Source organism: Lissotriton vulgaris, chromosome 2_1, assembly GCF_964263255.1.
Source record: "Lissotriton vulgaris chromosome 2_1, aLisVul1.2, whole genome shotgun sequence".
In the NCBI taxonomy this organism is placed as follows: Eukaryota; Metazoa; Chordata; class Amphibia; order Caudata; family Salamandridae; genus Lissotriton; species Lissotriton vulgaris.
The window spans coordinates 1,064,499,444-1,064,515,873 of record NC_141687.1 but is presented as its reverse complement, the minus strand read 5'-3'; the positions used below and the strand labels follow the sequence as shown (position 1 = coordinate 1,064,515,873).

At 48.5% G+C, this 16,430-nt stretch overlaps 1 protein-coding gene across 1 annotated transcript in view; it reads right to left on the bottom strand.

The window, feature by feature from the left end:
• Positions 1 to 614: 614 nt before the first annotated feature.
• Positions 615 to 16,430, bottom strand: part of TTC36 (tetratricopeptide repeat domain 36) — a 42,040-nt gene continuing 26,224 nt past the window's right edge. Inside the window, exons 2-3 of the mRNA XM_086956704.1 lie at positions 3,476 to 3,664; positions 615 to 1,815 (exon numbers count right to left, since the gene is read on the bottom strand). Coding sequence (XP_086812830.1) covers positions 1,550 to 1,815; positions 3,476 to 3,664 — 455 coding nt within the window. The 3' untranslated portion in view covers positions 615 to 1,549. The remainder of the gene's footprint in view (positions 1,816 to 3,475; positions 3,665 to 16,430) is intronic.

Genomic DNA, 16,430 nt, shown 5'->3' with positions numbered 1-16,430 from the left:
CTATCTCTCTCCCTCAGCACGCAAACAGGTGGCAGTAGCATTGATAGGTTCAAGGTTGGACTACTGTAATGCGCTCTATGTAGACTCCAACAAGGGGCTCATTCAGCGATTACAGGTAGTTCAAAATGCGGCTGCTCGCTTTGTCTTAGCACTTCCCAAAGCTTCATCTGCTACGATGGCCAGAAAGAGCCTTCATTGGTTGCCCATTCATCTCAGGATCTCGTTTAAGATCCTCTGTCTTGTCTATCGAGCTTTGGCAGAGGGCTCTTCTGACCCCCTTGGTGCCCTGCTGACCCGGTATCAGCCTGGTAGATCTTTAAGATCTTCTGAGATGAATCTGTTGGTTGTCCCACGTACCAAAAGGGTTCGTTGGGGAAACAGAGCTTTTTCCATTGCTGCTCCCAAACTATGGAACTTGTTACCTCTTGAGATTAAGATGCAACCTTCTCTGTCTTCCTTTAAAAAGGCGCTCAAGACCTGGTGTTTTGTCAGGGCTTATCCGTAATTAGGATCAGTCTCTGTTATCTGGTATTATTTGGTTAGGCGCCTTGACGCCCATCTGGGCTTAGTTGCGCGTTAAAAAATCGTTTTTCATTTTCATTTCATTTCAAGTCAGTTTGCGTTTTATGGCTCACATACGACTGGGGTGCCTTAGGTGCATGTTCTGCAATTACTCTAGCACACCTACAATCAGTACTAAAATGTTGAGAGGGATTTAATTGATTTTATTTAATATTTATTGATTTCTTTACTTCTCTTTAATCTCTGAGAGTACTTAAATTGGTTGACAGCACGTCAGATTTTCTCTGGGGAAAAGAAATAAATTGAGGGGTCTTTTCTCTTTCATTGTGTTGCTATATGGGGGTAGGCGAAACGTCTTTTACCACCAAGGCTTTAGCACGCCTAGCCTTTGCAACAAAACTGTCACAACGACAGCGTCATTAGTGCGCCCCATCTTTATACTGAATCGTATTAAATGACTTGCAAGGTGACTCCTCTCCATCTTTTCATTGTGCTTCCTCAGGTTTGGACCTCTACTGGTGCATGGAGAAGGCCCCTCAGCCCCTCAAGCACTCTCAACAACCCTGAAACAAAGCTAGGTTGAATTATCGGTGTCTGTGCCTTCTACAGCCAATTGAATCTGGTACAGACGGGGCCCTCAGGTCTTGAAAACACTCCAGTATTATGTTTTAGAAACTGTCTCTTTCCATACTATTTGATCAGAGGCAAAGTCCACTCATTTCTTCCAGTATGAGGTTTGGTCGAGAAGGGGCAGTTTGTAGGGGGTATAGCGCTTCAGGTTCAATCACTAATATCATTGTGTTGAGAGGGTAGAGAACTGTATGTTGGCTACATAATACCATTGAGTCACCCCTTGCTACATGTCGTCTGAAGTAAGGGTGTGAACAAAGTATGGTAGCATCATAACATCAATCCCATTTCCTATTGCATATGGCCTGGGGGGATAGGAAGTGCCTCTCTGACACAAGCCCTTGGTTTTGACTAGGTTTTGTACTTTGTTCCCATACTCCTTTGCCACTTGGATTCCTCAGTTCTGCTGCATGTTGGGGTTCCTCAGCTTCTCCACCATTTGGGTCAGCATTCGGTTGCAGAGGGCAGCGTAGGGGTTCATGAGGGCCAACTGATGGCGGGCGAACTGGCTGCCCAGGCTTGCAGCGCGCTGAAAGTCTTCACGAGCAGATTCGTCACGGCCCAGCAGGCGGTAGACCAGGCCTCGCTGGACCAGAGCCTGACACGCTGAGCGTCCTTTCCCACAGCTCAGGGCTACTGCTTTTTCTAACTCCTCCAGCGCTCCTGCGGGAAGCGACAACAGGAAAGAGTTAGAAGGAGACAACATAGCTGTCAATACAAAAAGGAGCAAGTCCAGCAACCGTCACACTTCCAACCCTGAGCAACGTCCAAACCACTATTTTATGTATGGAGATTATATTTTTTATCACTCTTTATGCTCCCAGTCTGTTGCAAGATAGAGAGATAGCTGTGGGGCAGGCTAGGGTGGTCTGGGCTACTATAAAAGTGCATCATTTATGACAGCAGCCTACCCCTGCTTTCAGCCCATTACTTCACTGATATCAGTTTGACTACACCATTGTTTCGACTGTCATTACTGAGACACATCATCGTTTCGACCAGACAATCTGGATATCAGCTTTTACATTTAATTATACAAATTTTTTTAAATTTCATTTTATTTAGGTTTGGTAACGAGTAGCTTTATGATAAAGATCAAGTTTAGTGTTTGCAGAGATTGTAGCTCTAAGAGATGGGTAATATTAATATTTATTTCTATAGTAGGGATAAAGGTCGAAGTAATACTATGGTGAAGAGATGGCAGTCGTAATAGGTCCTGGTAGGTCATTGCCTCAGAGAGACATATAAAGCGGGAACGGAGCATGTCACGAGCCAGTAGGCTGGTGTATGGCAATGGAAACCATGTCGGCTGTATAAGGATACTAGATTGCTTGTGAAATGTTTCTGTGGCTTCGGGTCTGTACAGGGTGGAGATCCTGCACATGCTTTCGCCAGTGTCAGAACAGTCTTTGCACACTAAGAGAATGATGAATGGTAGTGTTCCAGGGGTTACACCGGCGCGCTCACCATTTATGCCCATCATTATACCTGCACCTTCAACCATTGACTAAGAAGAAACCTTCAAGGGACTGAAGAACATATGAAAATTAGTCACGTTTCTCTTTTTGATTGCTGGGTAAGACGCATCCCATGTAAAAAAAAAAAATCCACAGCTGGGTGTCACCTCAAATCTCTGCCTATCCTGCCATGCCACAGCTGGCCAGGGTGGGGACCGGGTCTTCCAAATGGATCACAATGGGCGAAAAGTGTAGGAGGGCTCATCAAAGAATGGGTATGCCAGTTCTGCCTACCACCCTAATTCACACAGTGCTTTGTTCAGCTGCAGGCAAACATTTTTTGGAATAGTTGTTCCTCATAGGTAGGCATGGTAACATTAGCCAACCACCCTCCTTACCGGCATAGTGCTCTGCATTAGTCCACAACCTGGACATGGACGGTATGGTGACATGTATATTGTGTTAGTCAAATTAATCAGGGTACAAAAATCTGAAGATAATAAACTTAAAGAATCAAAAAGACTGAATATAAAAAAAATCGGGCAAGTTACTGGTAAAGATTAATCTCGGAAATCCCCCCAAAATACCTTGACATTCTTGAAAAACTCTAACAGGAGTCCGAAATTTATTACCCTGAAGTTAGTCACCTGAGATTATTCTCTAAATGGTTAATGGTTGTTCTCAATCAATAAAATAAAATGATTTTTTTTTTAAAACTGATTGCACCAACTATACTACGTGCACGCCTGGTCTCACCTCTCTGTTCCCCTACAAGGGACACACATTGACTTTCTACCCCCAATGATGTAGTGCTATCTCTACTGTGCCCCCAGAAGTGCACTGCCCACCGCTCCACCCACACTCACCAGCCACGTCTCCCTGCAGTCGCAGCGCCTGGGCCCGGTTATTGTGCGCCGAGGGTCTGTCGGGCAGGAGGCGGATAGCCCCATCGAACTTCTCAATGGCTTCTCCAAGGCGCCCTGACTCAGCGGCCAGCACCCCCGCCAGCTCCAGGGCTTTCACGCACTTCAGCAGCTCCGGGCTGTAGGCCTCATCTGTTGGGCACATGGAGGGGAAACACAAGGACTCAGTAAAAGGAAAGCGATTGTGACTTCTTCAGATGTTCTGGGTGTCTGTGACGGAAACACAATCAACAACTTTCCAGCCAGATTCATTTTCCCAACGGGCCTCGCCACTTTCCCTAAGTCACGCAGCTCAGAAGTCACTATGCTTGATAACCCAGGCACCTCACACGTCCTATCCAACCTTCCCAACGTCACTTCCTGAATGGGGCATTCACCTCATCTCCGGGGTTGTATCTTGGTCAGTGAGATTGGGGGGAGTGTTAGCAATGGATTTCCCACAACCACGCTGGCATTTAATGTTAAAAAAAACATTGTACAACGTCAAGGGGGCGCATGGAAAGTGAGAGGAATGCAGATTGGTAGGATTACTCTAATTTGGAGAAAACAGAAGATTTTCAAAAAAAGTAACGAACATTTTTGAAGACATTCAAAACAGAGAGAGAGGGAGGGTGTGTGCGTTTTTATCTGTTTACTATATACAAATCTCAGGCGAAACCTGACAGGTACCTCACAATACCCACTTAAGCCACTTGTACCCGAATATTTATCAAAATATATATTTATTAGAGGGGTGTAACACCCCAAATACCCCCTGAAGTTATACCCCTGCCCCTCTCTCTCACCGTTCATTGGGCGAAAAAAAATTCTGAGACAAGCCTCTCTCTTCAAATACATCACCACACTCTCCCAAGCTTTCACTGGGACCCATTGGCTCCAGAGTCACATCCAAATAATGGGTAACAGGGTTCTGAACTTCAGGTGCACACCAGGTTAATTTTCCAAAGAACATGCAGGCTTGGATCTAAGACTCGAATCAACGAACTGGCTCAAACACCTTTCGCTCCAGTCGGAGGTCATATATTCATAACTGTCTGCAAGCCCCGAAGCCCGTCCTGTTTTCTGCATGTTACAAGGCTGCTTTCTCAATTCTCTGAACCCTCATCCATTGCAAGCACATCCTTCCCAACATACACAGGTCTGCCATTCTAAACTCGGTTTATCTCTCCATTCATGACAACACAAGCTAGGCCCTTCCTGGCTGTAGCACTTCCACTCTCAACACAGGCTCAGATGAGACTGACTGCCCTTGCAGTTTACTGCTATTTCAGTTGAGATCTCTCATTTGCCCTGCAGGCTGAGTTCCTCTGCCACCTCGTGTAATAAAAAGAATCCCCTTTAACCACAACCTCCAATTTTAAATACGTATTAAACCTGGGGACACAAAAGTAATTGTGACTGGTGAACAGTGACCAAACAAAACACGCATTGAGAAAGCGAACAAGTCTGACCTTGGCAATTTTTTTATTTTATGAAAAAGATGTTGGCAAAAATATAAAAAATAAATGAATGCCAAAGTAGCTGAGGCACATCAGCCCTGGCAATGAAGTGCACCCATTTTCAGGTGGTGTGAACCACAAAAAAGATGATGGAAAGAATGCATGCAGGTAGGCTAAATCAGGGGTGGTCGGGCTGTGTAGCAGTTCAACCCATCGTTTTCCACCAACTGTACTATGCTAGACAGAAGCCCGCCTTATGCACATCAGTACTGACCTTTCTCCTCAGGGGAAAGGCTATCCCAAACAGTCAGAAGAACCCCCCTCCCATCATTATTTTTAATTGCCCACAGGACCTGGCCCACCCGGGGGCCTAAACTAAATGAAGCACTGGAGCATAAGCAACCCCAAACCCGTTTTAATCTTGTTAGAATTTGTCAGCTTGGATCCTGTGCACAACGAACAAGAGACCCACATCTGGCATACCGCTGCCCACTTAGGTTGTTACATCAGAAACACAAAAGATGATGGGAAGAAAGCTTTCAGGTAGCCTCAGCCCCTGGCAATCACTCTACGTAGAATTCTAATGCATTGTTTTTCACCCACTGTGCCACTCTAGTCAGAAGCCTGCCTTATGCAAATCAGTACTGACCCTGCTCCTCATGGGAAGAGTCCATCTCAAATTGCCATGCAAGCCCTCCCTTTGAAGGGATGATAAGCACCACATTAGGGTTTCAGCATGGCTGTGCCTCGTCTGTGAATGTAGCTTGGATCCTGTGGCATACCGAACAAGGGACCCACGTTTGAGCCTATCATTGCCTACTTAGGGTGTTACCTTTCTGATGAGGCCTAACAATGATTATTATTCCTCTTTGGTGAGGTGTAACTTGAGTCTCACATCTTGCAGGGGCGGCCTTAGGCATGTGCAAACTGTGCACCTGCACAGGCCGCCAAACCCCAGGGGCCTCCACGCCAATATATATCCTTAATATAATAATCCTCTGAGGATGGATACATATTTGCGTGGAGGCCCCTGGCAGGGATTTGGCAGCCTCCGGCTCTGTTCCACCTCCTAACAATTTGACCCCCCCCCTCCTGAGCTCTTGGGGGCTCCCCCCCACCCGGACCCCCACTTACGGGGCCCCCTACCTACGCTCCCTGCCCAGGGCCGCCATGAGCCTAGAGCCGCCCCTGCATCTTGGTACGCCCTTGCCGACTTAGAGTTTACATCAAACACACCAAAGGTGATATGATGAATCCTTGTACATTGTCTAAATCACTAGCATTTGCTCTCCGAAGCATTCCAACCCAAAGTTTGTCACCTACTGTGACACTGTAGACAGAAGTCCAACTTTTGTGTGTTTGTTCATATTCAGATGTGATCGATCAACATGACAACACTCACAGTGCAAGTTAGCCACTGACTACACAGTGGCCTGACTCACTGCTTTGTTCAGTGGTGGGTAGAAGCAAGATATGAATGACAGTTGAATAGACCAATGAATGAAGAGGGACGACTCAAACCGCTCAAAGTATATTTTTTATGATCTAATCTTCATTTATACTTTTTTTTATTACACGAGGAGAGCGAAACTGCTAAAGTGGTCTCTAAGCCAGATCTTAAAATTGGGGATGTGCAGCAAGATTACCTGGAGCGATGTCGGTGAATTAGTTAGACAACATAAAGTGCCCAGAACTTTAACCCCAACAAAGACAAGTATCCTAGGCCAGAAATAATCCAGGAACAATGCCCTGATTATTAATTTCGAAAAACCTAATCGAAATGTGTGAAAACAAACTTAAGATTTCTCTGAATCACATGTATGTATTCCTTCCTAAATACTGTGTTAGAAACCACATTTGTAATCATGTATGAATGTTGTGCTGTACTAGCTCCAAGCTTCATGTGGCATTGAATATGCTTGTAAAGCTACATGGCTCCAGGAGGTCAGCTTTACAGCTTGCACATTTTCCAAATAGCGTAACCTCGTTTCCAAACCCGGCAAGGGAAGCAGGATTTTGTGAGAATAAAAGGGTCAGTATTATGTGCATAAATTATTTATTTTCCTCAAGACCATTTTGCGTTTCTTTTTTTTGTTTAAATTTGTTTATTGTTTTTTTGTTTGCAGTTTACATTCAGCATGACAGTAATTATGCAGTACAGTGGTATATAACTGTAAGTACACAGTATCAGTAAGAGCCGAGAGGGCCTTCCTATACAGTAATCTTGTATTAATCAATCATTCCAAGCTGTTCGGTCCATTAATGTTTATCAAATAGTCCCCTGCGATATCAGTCATTGACCCCTGAGGAAAACAGAGACTGTCTGTGGCAAGCGATCCATCATTCTGAACGTGGTATCGGCCGTGTGTCATGGTGACTGTCACGTAGTCGTCCCATGTATTGCCAACAGGGGCCGGGATGATACGTGTCTGCATGCGTTGTCATGTCGTCCTTGTCTATAGGCTTTACCAATAAACCACCAGCAAGGGGGAATACCCCTTCCAGTCTAAACTTTCTAACTTTTTTAACCTTTGGGGCAAACCTGTTGGGGTGGGAGGGGTCTAGGGGGGAGCGGGAGGTTATCCGCTGCGCTGGTGCAGGGTTGCAATGAACCTAGAGTGTATAATGCGGTGGTGTGCGGGGAGTCAGCAGCGTGTGCTGGATGGCAAGGGTCGTAGGGTGCGAGGCTATGTGGTGTTCAGGAGGGTTTGTGACTGTGTCATTGGGGTGTATGGACCGGAATAGCTGTTCTGGTCAGGGACTGCGAGCTTGCCTGTGACTCTTGTGGTTCGTTGCTTGTGTAAATCCGTGTATTAATTGGGCCCATTCTAGGGATATAGGGTGTTTGCGGTGCCCCTTCACTTCCTCCTCCCGGAGTATCTCTTCCTCCGCTTTACCCCATTTATGCATGGCGCCTATCCAGGCTGCTGCCGGTGGTCCCGTGGGGGCTCTCCAATGCATGGCTATTCCCCACTTTGCCAAGAGAATGGCTAGTGATAGGAAATGATACTGCACTTTCTCGGTTTTCCGCCTGCAGAAGATCCAGAGCGCACATGCTTCCCAAGTAGACATGGTTGTGATGGTGGTGACCTTTTCAAGGGTGGGGCAGTCCCAGAACATATGTTTAAAATCTTCTTCCGGGGTTTGGCAGCGGGGGCAGGCAAAGTGTGTGTCTGGAAAGAAGCGATGCAAGCGGCGGTGTGTAAGGTAGGCTCTATGGAGGATATTAAACTGTATGTTATGGATATGTGCATTCCTGGATACTTTTTTGGGATATTCAAGGGCTGTACCCCATTCTTTGTCGTGGACCACTCTGCCTATGTCCGTCTCCCACTTCTGACGTAGGGGCTGATGGGAGGATCAGTGTACGTACTGCCTTGTAAAGCCAGGTGACCAGGTGTCGCCCCACTCCCATGTGTAAGATCGTGTGTATCACTGGGTGAGGTGTGGGCTCCCCTGCGTTAGGATTTCATTGTCTGCGACTGCTATCTATTAATTGCCTGTGTAGCAAGAATTGCCCGGGGGAAGATCATACTGCTCCATCATCTGGTCGTACGTCTTCAGCTGCCCCTCTTCGAAGAGAGATTCTACCTCTGTGACTGCCAAATCTGAAGCGTTCCTTGCGTGTAGTACGTGTCCCCTCGTGGGAAGCCCACCAGTGGGAGCAAGGGTGAGTATGGCGGTCGTGTTTTGGACATGCGGTGGATACACATCATACAAGTGCAGGCTAAGGACAGCTGCAGTGGCCGAGTACATATGGGTTTAGTACCTGGTAGTAGCATTCTGTAGATTGGTGGTTGTGGCATGGGGCCGTCTGCAGTGATGGTTTCTCCTATGTGTCGCCCGCTGTCCAATATGACAGCCATTGGAGCTGAGCCGCTAAGAAGTATGCCTCAAAAACCGGCGCTCCCAATCCCCCTTCCGTTGAAGGCAGGTAAAGTGTTGACAATGCGACTCGTCGTCGTCCACCACCCCACACCAGCTCCGTGAGGAGACTGTCCAGCTCTTTAAAGAACGGTCGCAGCGGAATCACTGGGAGGTTAACAAAATGATACAGTAGTCTGGGGACCATTATCATTTTTGCCAGGGCCGCTCGCCCTATGGGTGCCAACGGTAGCGTTTTCCAAAAGCCCACTGCTGATTGCAGCCCTGTCAGGGTTTTCGATGGTTTCCCTCGTAGAGATCTCCTGGGGTGTGATATAACTGCACCCCCAGATAACGGAGGGCTTCCGCATTCAACGCGAGCGCTTGGGTCCCTATACGGGCTTCGAATGGGGCCAGACGGGGGCTCAGCGGGTACAGCGAAGATTTCTCCCAGTTGACCTTGAGGCCCGAGATGTCCACGAAGTCCTCCAGTGCTCTCCAGATACATGTCAGGTTGCTGGTAGCGTCCCGAACATATATTAAGAGGTCATCCGCGTATAAGGACACACAGTGCCTCGTGCCTGTCAGGGGAATTCCCCATTCCTCGCCCTCTCGTCGCAGGCGGATTGCTAGGGGTTCGACCGCTAAGGCCAATAGGAGGGGTGACAGCGGACACCCCTGCCTGGTTCCTCTCTCCACCGCGAACTCTGACGAGATGTAGCTGCCCATCCGGACTCGGACGTGAGACGCGTGTATAGGAGCCTTGTGTATGCTGACAGGTCTGGGCCAATATTATTTCTTCTGAGGACCTAGAATAAGTACGGCCATAAGAGAGTGTCGAATGCCTTTTCGAGTTCTAAAATGAGGCATGCTGCATTGGGAAATTGCTCCTGTGTCGCATCCTGAATATGAAACAGTCTACGGAGGTTGTGTGACGTTTTGCGGTTTGGAACAAACCCACATTGGTCTGGGTGGATAAACGGGGCTAGGATTTGGGCATATCTCTCCGCTAGTATTTTACCTAAGATTTTGCAATCCGTATTAAGCAACGTGATCGGTCTATAGGACGACGGGAGTGTGGGGTCCCTATGTGGTTTCAGAAATGTAACTATTATCGACTCCCTGAGGGAGCTCGGCAAAACCCCCGGCTCTAGCGTGCCGTTGTACATGAGGATCATTCGTGGGACCAGGTGGGTCGAGAAGGTTCTATAGTACTCGAGGGGGAAGCCATCCATCCCTGAGGCTTTGTTCCAGGCTAATGCTCCTATCGCCTTTTTTACCTCTGCCGGTCTTAACTCGTGCTCTAGGTCTTTCTTATCTTCCGGCGAGACTTGGGGGATTGTCAGAGTGTGGAAGAATCTGTCAAGCACTTGGGGGTCTCCCTGCCTTGGGGCTTGGTAAATGTGGGAATTATATGTGCGGAAGACTTGCAGAATTGCGAGTTGGGAGGTTTGGGGCCGTCCAGTCTGATCTTTAATTTCTGTGATGGGTTTCAGTTCAGGGTCCTGCCTAGCTAGCCAGGCCAATAGTGTTCCTCCCCATTGCCCTCCCGATGTACTTTGGCTGCATAGACTCTGAAATTATATTTGCGGAGATCTCTTAGTGTTTCCACATACCTTGTTTTTGCTTCAGCCACTAGTTCCGGGGTTGTCTCGCCGCGGTCGTCTGCTTTTAGTAGGGTTGCTAAAGTGCGTTCCGAGTCCTGTAGTGTGCCCTCTAGAAGTCTGCGCACACCCACCACTTGCTGAATACAATGACCCCTTGCCGACACTTTATGTGCGTCCCATTCTTTGAGCCTAGAGGATGACGTACCTGCATTAAGTGTGAAGTGTTCCTGTAGATATCCCCAGTGATCATATTTGAATGTCTGATCCGTGAGACACTCTCGAGGGAGTTTCCAGGTGGGCACTGGAGGGTGTGGTGGTTTCCACCTAAGGATCAGTGAGTGGGCATCATGGTCCAAGAGTACCCTCCCCAAGTAGTCCGTATGCTGCACCTTCATGTTCAGAGCCGCCGAGCAAAGAAATCTATCTAAGCGTACTCGGAGGTCATGAGGAATGGAATGAAATGAGTACAGTTTCGTGGTGGGGTGTAGTGCCCTCCATGTGTCGATCAATGCCCATTGTTTCACCCATGTATTAAAGAGTTCCGTTTGTTTGTAAAGTGGGGAATGTGCCGGTAGGGGGCGGGAGCTGTCCAGGGTCGCGTCTAGGACGCAGTTGCAATCTCCACCCAGTATCCAGGGGGTGTGGGTATGGTGCGCTAGCGTTTTCGAGAGGCGGCAACAAAACACATTCTGCTCTATGTTAGGGGCGTATATACTGCCTATTAGTACTGATTGCCCATCCAATAGTCCCTCCAGCAGCACATATCGCCCTTCCTTATCCACCACCCTGGCCTGCTCTTTAAATGGGATTCCTGGCCTGACCCAGATCAATGTCCCTCTGACAAACGCGGACTACCCGGTGGCGCAGATAATGCCCCTCCATTTTCTCTGTAGACGCCCTACCTCTGTTGTCGTCAAGTGGGTCTCTTGTAGGAGGGCTATGTGTGCTTGTTGACTCTTCCGGTTAAGCATACACTGCATAACGCTTACTCGCCGTGTGTAATCCCCGTACATTCAGTGTGATGAATGTTATGTCTGTGTTAGGGATTCTCATCATGTCAGTCAACTAGTCAAGTATGTCATAATTCCACTTCCCCCTGGTGCATGACTTGAGCCATCCCCGCCCATACAATCATCCCCCACATGTTCATTAGTAGACCAGCTGTCTGCTCTCGCAGGGGCATTAGGAAAAGATGGGAAAAAGGGGAACTTAAGAACAATGTCTGGGAAACCGTCCCAACTGAGGGGACCTATTGCTTGGCACAATAAGTCCAAACCGTACATCTCGTACTGTCTCTAGTTCGTTTCGTGTAGGGGGTGGGTGGACGTCACCGCCGAGGGCTCGAGGTCTGGCCGCCCACTGCATAGTGTATCTGTAAGTGTATACGCGGCTGCCATTACCTTCGTTGGTGATTCACGATGCCTTCCGGTGTCCACCCCTCTGGAGCTTCCCGACCTTACCACATTCTCTGCTCGTTGTCCATCAAATCAGCATGTCAGCCGCTTGTGGGGTTACCAACAGCGGGGAGTCTGAGCCCTCCCTGGAGGTGAGAGTGTCGCTGTGCCCTTCGTCTTCTTCTTCGGACGTGAAGATGTGCGGGCCTCGTTCCGCTCCTGAGTCATCCACTGCATGTCGGGCTGCCACCGCCGCTTGTATGGCCTTTCCTCGGTCCGCTATTATTTGTTCCAGGTCAGGGGAGTTTCTAGTGTTGGGGACTGGCGGACGGTTCAGCTGTGTGAGGGCAACCTGCTTGGAGCGCAGTCTCCGTCTGTTGGAAAGGGTGCGTGATGGTGTGGCCCTTCGTTCCGGTAGGTCTACATTGTGGTGCTACAGCCAGCGCCGCGCCTCTGCTGGATCCGTGAAGAAGTGTGTGGATTCTCCATATATAATCTTAAGGCGGGCCGGGAAGAGGAGCGCATATTGTACCTTGTGTTGTCGCAGAGTTTGTTTCACCACCTGGAACGTGGCTCGCTGGCGTTGTACTGCCTGAGAATAATCTGGGAACAACATTACGTACTTGTCTTCCACTCTGAGGGTTCTCGCTTGCCTAGCCACTCGCAGTATTGTATCTCTATCTTGATAGTGCAGCAATTTAAGCAAAATCGGCCTGGGTGGGGAACCTGCAGGCGGCCGTCGGGCTGGGACCCTATGCGCTCTCTCCACTGAGAAGAAGAATGTGAGGTCCTGGGTCTGCTTGAATGTTTTTATCCAAGTTTCTATGTAACATATGGGGTCTGCCCCTTCCACTCCTGGCAAATTGAGTACACGTATGTTGCTCCGGCGGGAGCCACCCTCCAAATCATCGGCTTTATGTTCCAGGAATTTGACTTTGTGCTGCAGTTATTTGATGGCCTCTTGGTACAGTTGGACCTGCAGCTTTAGTTTTTGTAGCATCTTTTCCTCTTGGCCCACCCTGTCTGCCAGTTTCCGGTGGTCATCTCGTAGGAGGTTCATGTCGGAAGCGAGTTCACCGAATTTGTTCTCCATGGACAGCCGGGAGTGTTCTATGGCTGCCAGCACTTTATCCAGCTTGGTTGACATATCCTCTCCTCGTGGCGGTTCTCCGGTCTTAGGCTTTCCCGAGGGACCTGGGGAGGGCAATCGTCTCAGGCCCGGTGCTGGCGTCGTGGTCTTTGTCCATTGTGGTCTCCCCATTGCTGCCACCGGTGACTTACTGGCGATGTTGTCACTGTTAGGGATCTTGGGGTGCTCTCAGGGATGACACTTTCTGTCTCTGCTGTGTGATCGCGTGTCCCTGGTGCAGTGTACTGGAGTGGGCTCACACGGCTGTTCAGTGACTAGCGACTCTTGTCACCCTCCTCCGGTTGAGCAGTACTCGGAGCCAATGCGCCCTCGGAGGGGGACTCACAGTAAACGGGGGTTCCCCAGAGGCATCCGGGGCCCACCTACGCTTATGATATCGGGGCTGCGCTCCAGCTCGTCCCTAATGTTTCCCGTGGGGTTATCGCCGGGGTGATCGTCGGGCCTTTGCCGTATGCCGTGGCATGTACATCAGGAGCGGCTTGTGTCTGCCGCCATTTTGTTGTCGCTGTCCGGTCCCCTGCGGGGCTGTTGGGGTGGGGGTCGCTGGGAGGTCTAGTCCTGATCTCCGGCTCAGCAGTTTATGTCGGGGGGCCTCCCGTTCTCCACCGCGAATCAGCGCCTGCATCGGCCTCTGTGAGGGAGAGGTAGGACCCTTTCTGCATGGAGTGCTGTGGCATTCCTTCTTCGAACTCCCGCCTGCTCGCTGGTGATTGTTGCGGGTGTGATGGGCCGCGTTGCTGATCTCGGCCGCAGCGGCCTGCCACCATTAGTCAAATTTGCCACCGCTCAGTTTCCCCATGGGAGCCTGCTTCAGTGCGGCGGCGACGAGCCCCCTCTCGATAGTTGGTAAGGGGGGGTGGTTGTCTATGGGGGCCCCGGTATGGTCTTATCTTCGCTGCCCTCCTGGGTGATCGCGGCGCGCCCCCACGCCCTCCCGGGCCGCCTGTGGGGTCGCGGGATGTAGCGGCGCCATTGGCAATGTGCGTAGCTGTCCGGATGGTCACACAGCACACCGCCCCTGAACCCACACTGGGTACTCACTACGGTGGAGCGGCGAAGCAGGTCCGGCGCTCGGCTTGTCCCTGGAGTGTCTCGGGACCGCCGCACGGCGTCGGCGGGTGCTGGGCTCTGCTCCTCCGGTCCCCTCGGTATCAGGAGCTGGGCTACGCCATTTTAGGCGGCCCGGGCACCAACGGACACACGTCACTCCGGGTTTTCCACAGTGGCTGGGTGAAGTTTGGCGGCATCGGAGGCATCTCTTAGGGTCCTGCACTGATGCGCCGCATACTTTGGCCGGTTCGTGGCCGCCAGCACAATGTTAGGTGGTTTTCATGTGGGCAGCCGACCGGAGCACTAGGGAAGTGCGTCCGCCATCTTGGCTGGCTTGGCCACGCCCCCGACCATTTTGCAATTTTTCAAGATTCTGACACCTGCACATTAGATAGGGGATACGTTTTCAGTGAGAGTAACGCATTTGTGATGCGTAATGATAGTGCATTGACTTGATTTGAGTGAAAAGGTATAATATATATCAGTTGAAGCAACAATTGTCGTTGCCATTTTTGCCTTGGGGATTGCTGTTTTGCAATAAACTCCAGTTGGATTTTAGACTTCCCAACATGTTGTGTTTTATTTTTAATATAGGAATCTCTATTATGTGTCTATGCTATGCATAAGATACCTATGTGGCTCGGTTGTATGACAGAACAATGCGGGCTATTTCCATGCGTGCCATTAAAACGCTGTTTTTACAACGCAAGTCGTTACAACGACTTGCGCTGTAAGCGCTGGATAGTGGAATAGTTTAATTTTCTATTACAACTCCAGCCCACGTTACAGTAGGGAAGGTGTTGGATAGAAAATTAAACTATTCTCTATCCAACAGCGCCCTCCAGCGCCCTCCAGCGCAAGTCATTGTAACGACTTGCGTTGTAAAAGCAGCGTAGTAATGGCAGCGCGTGGTAATGCCCGCGTTGTAAAGGCTGCTCACCATGTGGCTCAGCTCCCATGTCAGAGACGTTTGTGTAAACTAAAGTTTGCAGATTGCATTCTCAGTAGTATGGTTTTGATATTCGAGTCCCTACTGAGGAGATATTTTTGCAACCTACAGGTCACAGATTGCAGACAATACAGGTCCCACCCAACCCACCTGTTAATCCTTTTATCTATCCTACAAACAGCACCAATAAAAATAGAAATTATAATATTGTTCAGCTCCAAGACACTATTAAGTTTACAATGCACATTATATAAAAAGCCAATTGCTCTTAATATTTTATTTGCCCGGAGAGGGAAAACAATATAAGTGCAATGGATATATACAAAAAGCTTGGATTTATGGAATACATTCGGAAACATGTAGGGCTCATAATATGTGGATATGTTTCAGCTAGAATTCAATACAATATTCATCTCCCAGACTACAATATTTTACAGTGCTCTTTGAACATTTTGCTGAAGAAGAATGTGATGTTTTCTGCTTACCTTTGTAGATCTATTAATGACGTAAAGGACATTTTGCAGAGAATTAATGAATGTATTCTTATAGATCACACTGATTTTTATTTTTTAAAAGCAGGCTTCTAATAAATTACAAAAAGCATCCTGTGATTCGTTGTTTTTAGTTAAAGGCACATATCTACTCCTCAGGCAGTTCAGTTCAACGCAAGAGAGGTGACCTGCTGTTGTATCAAAAGATGCTAGTGGGCACCTAGCATTAAATTCAGACTCACGTGAAAATTAAAACGAAAAGATCTGAAGACTATAGATATGTCTCCGGAAGAACATGAATAATTTCGCGCAGAAGCATATATCTTTACATTAAGTTCTTGTAAGGAGTGATAAGGACCAAGGTGAAGTTATCCAGAGAACAGTCAACCACAGCATGTGCATTTGGGTTACATTTCTGCACCGCAGACCACAGGCAACCCCCTGCAGTGTGTTTAAGGGACTTCATCTTGGAGAGTGACTATGAAGGAGTGGTAGAAGGCATGAAGGAATACAATTACTTTTGGGGGGATCTTTTTAAGATACCATCCATTAGGCTTGAACTCCTTGGGCTTCTTTGGCTGAATTCAGACATATCCTTCTGAAATACCGAGCCAGACTACTAAGCCAATGTTTACTCTGTCAAGTTCAGAATCTGAAGAAAGAATCTGATGTGGTAGCAAAATATTATTTCAAATTCCGGCTTGATGAATCGTCCTGGGAACATATGAAAGAGAAGCAAGTGGTGGGCTGCCAGAGAGACTACAGCACTTCGGGGCATATAACCAACAAGTAGCGATATTTATCGCTAAATAGGCTTAGCGAAGATTTTCTTTATCGCTGCCTATCACTGGATATGTTAGCGGAGAAAACATGCTATTAGCAACGTTTTTCTCCATTGTGCTAAAACATCCAGTGATAGCGGCGAAATGCGTGAATATCGCTGAGAATACAGCG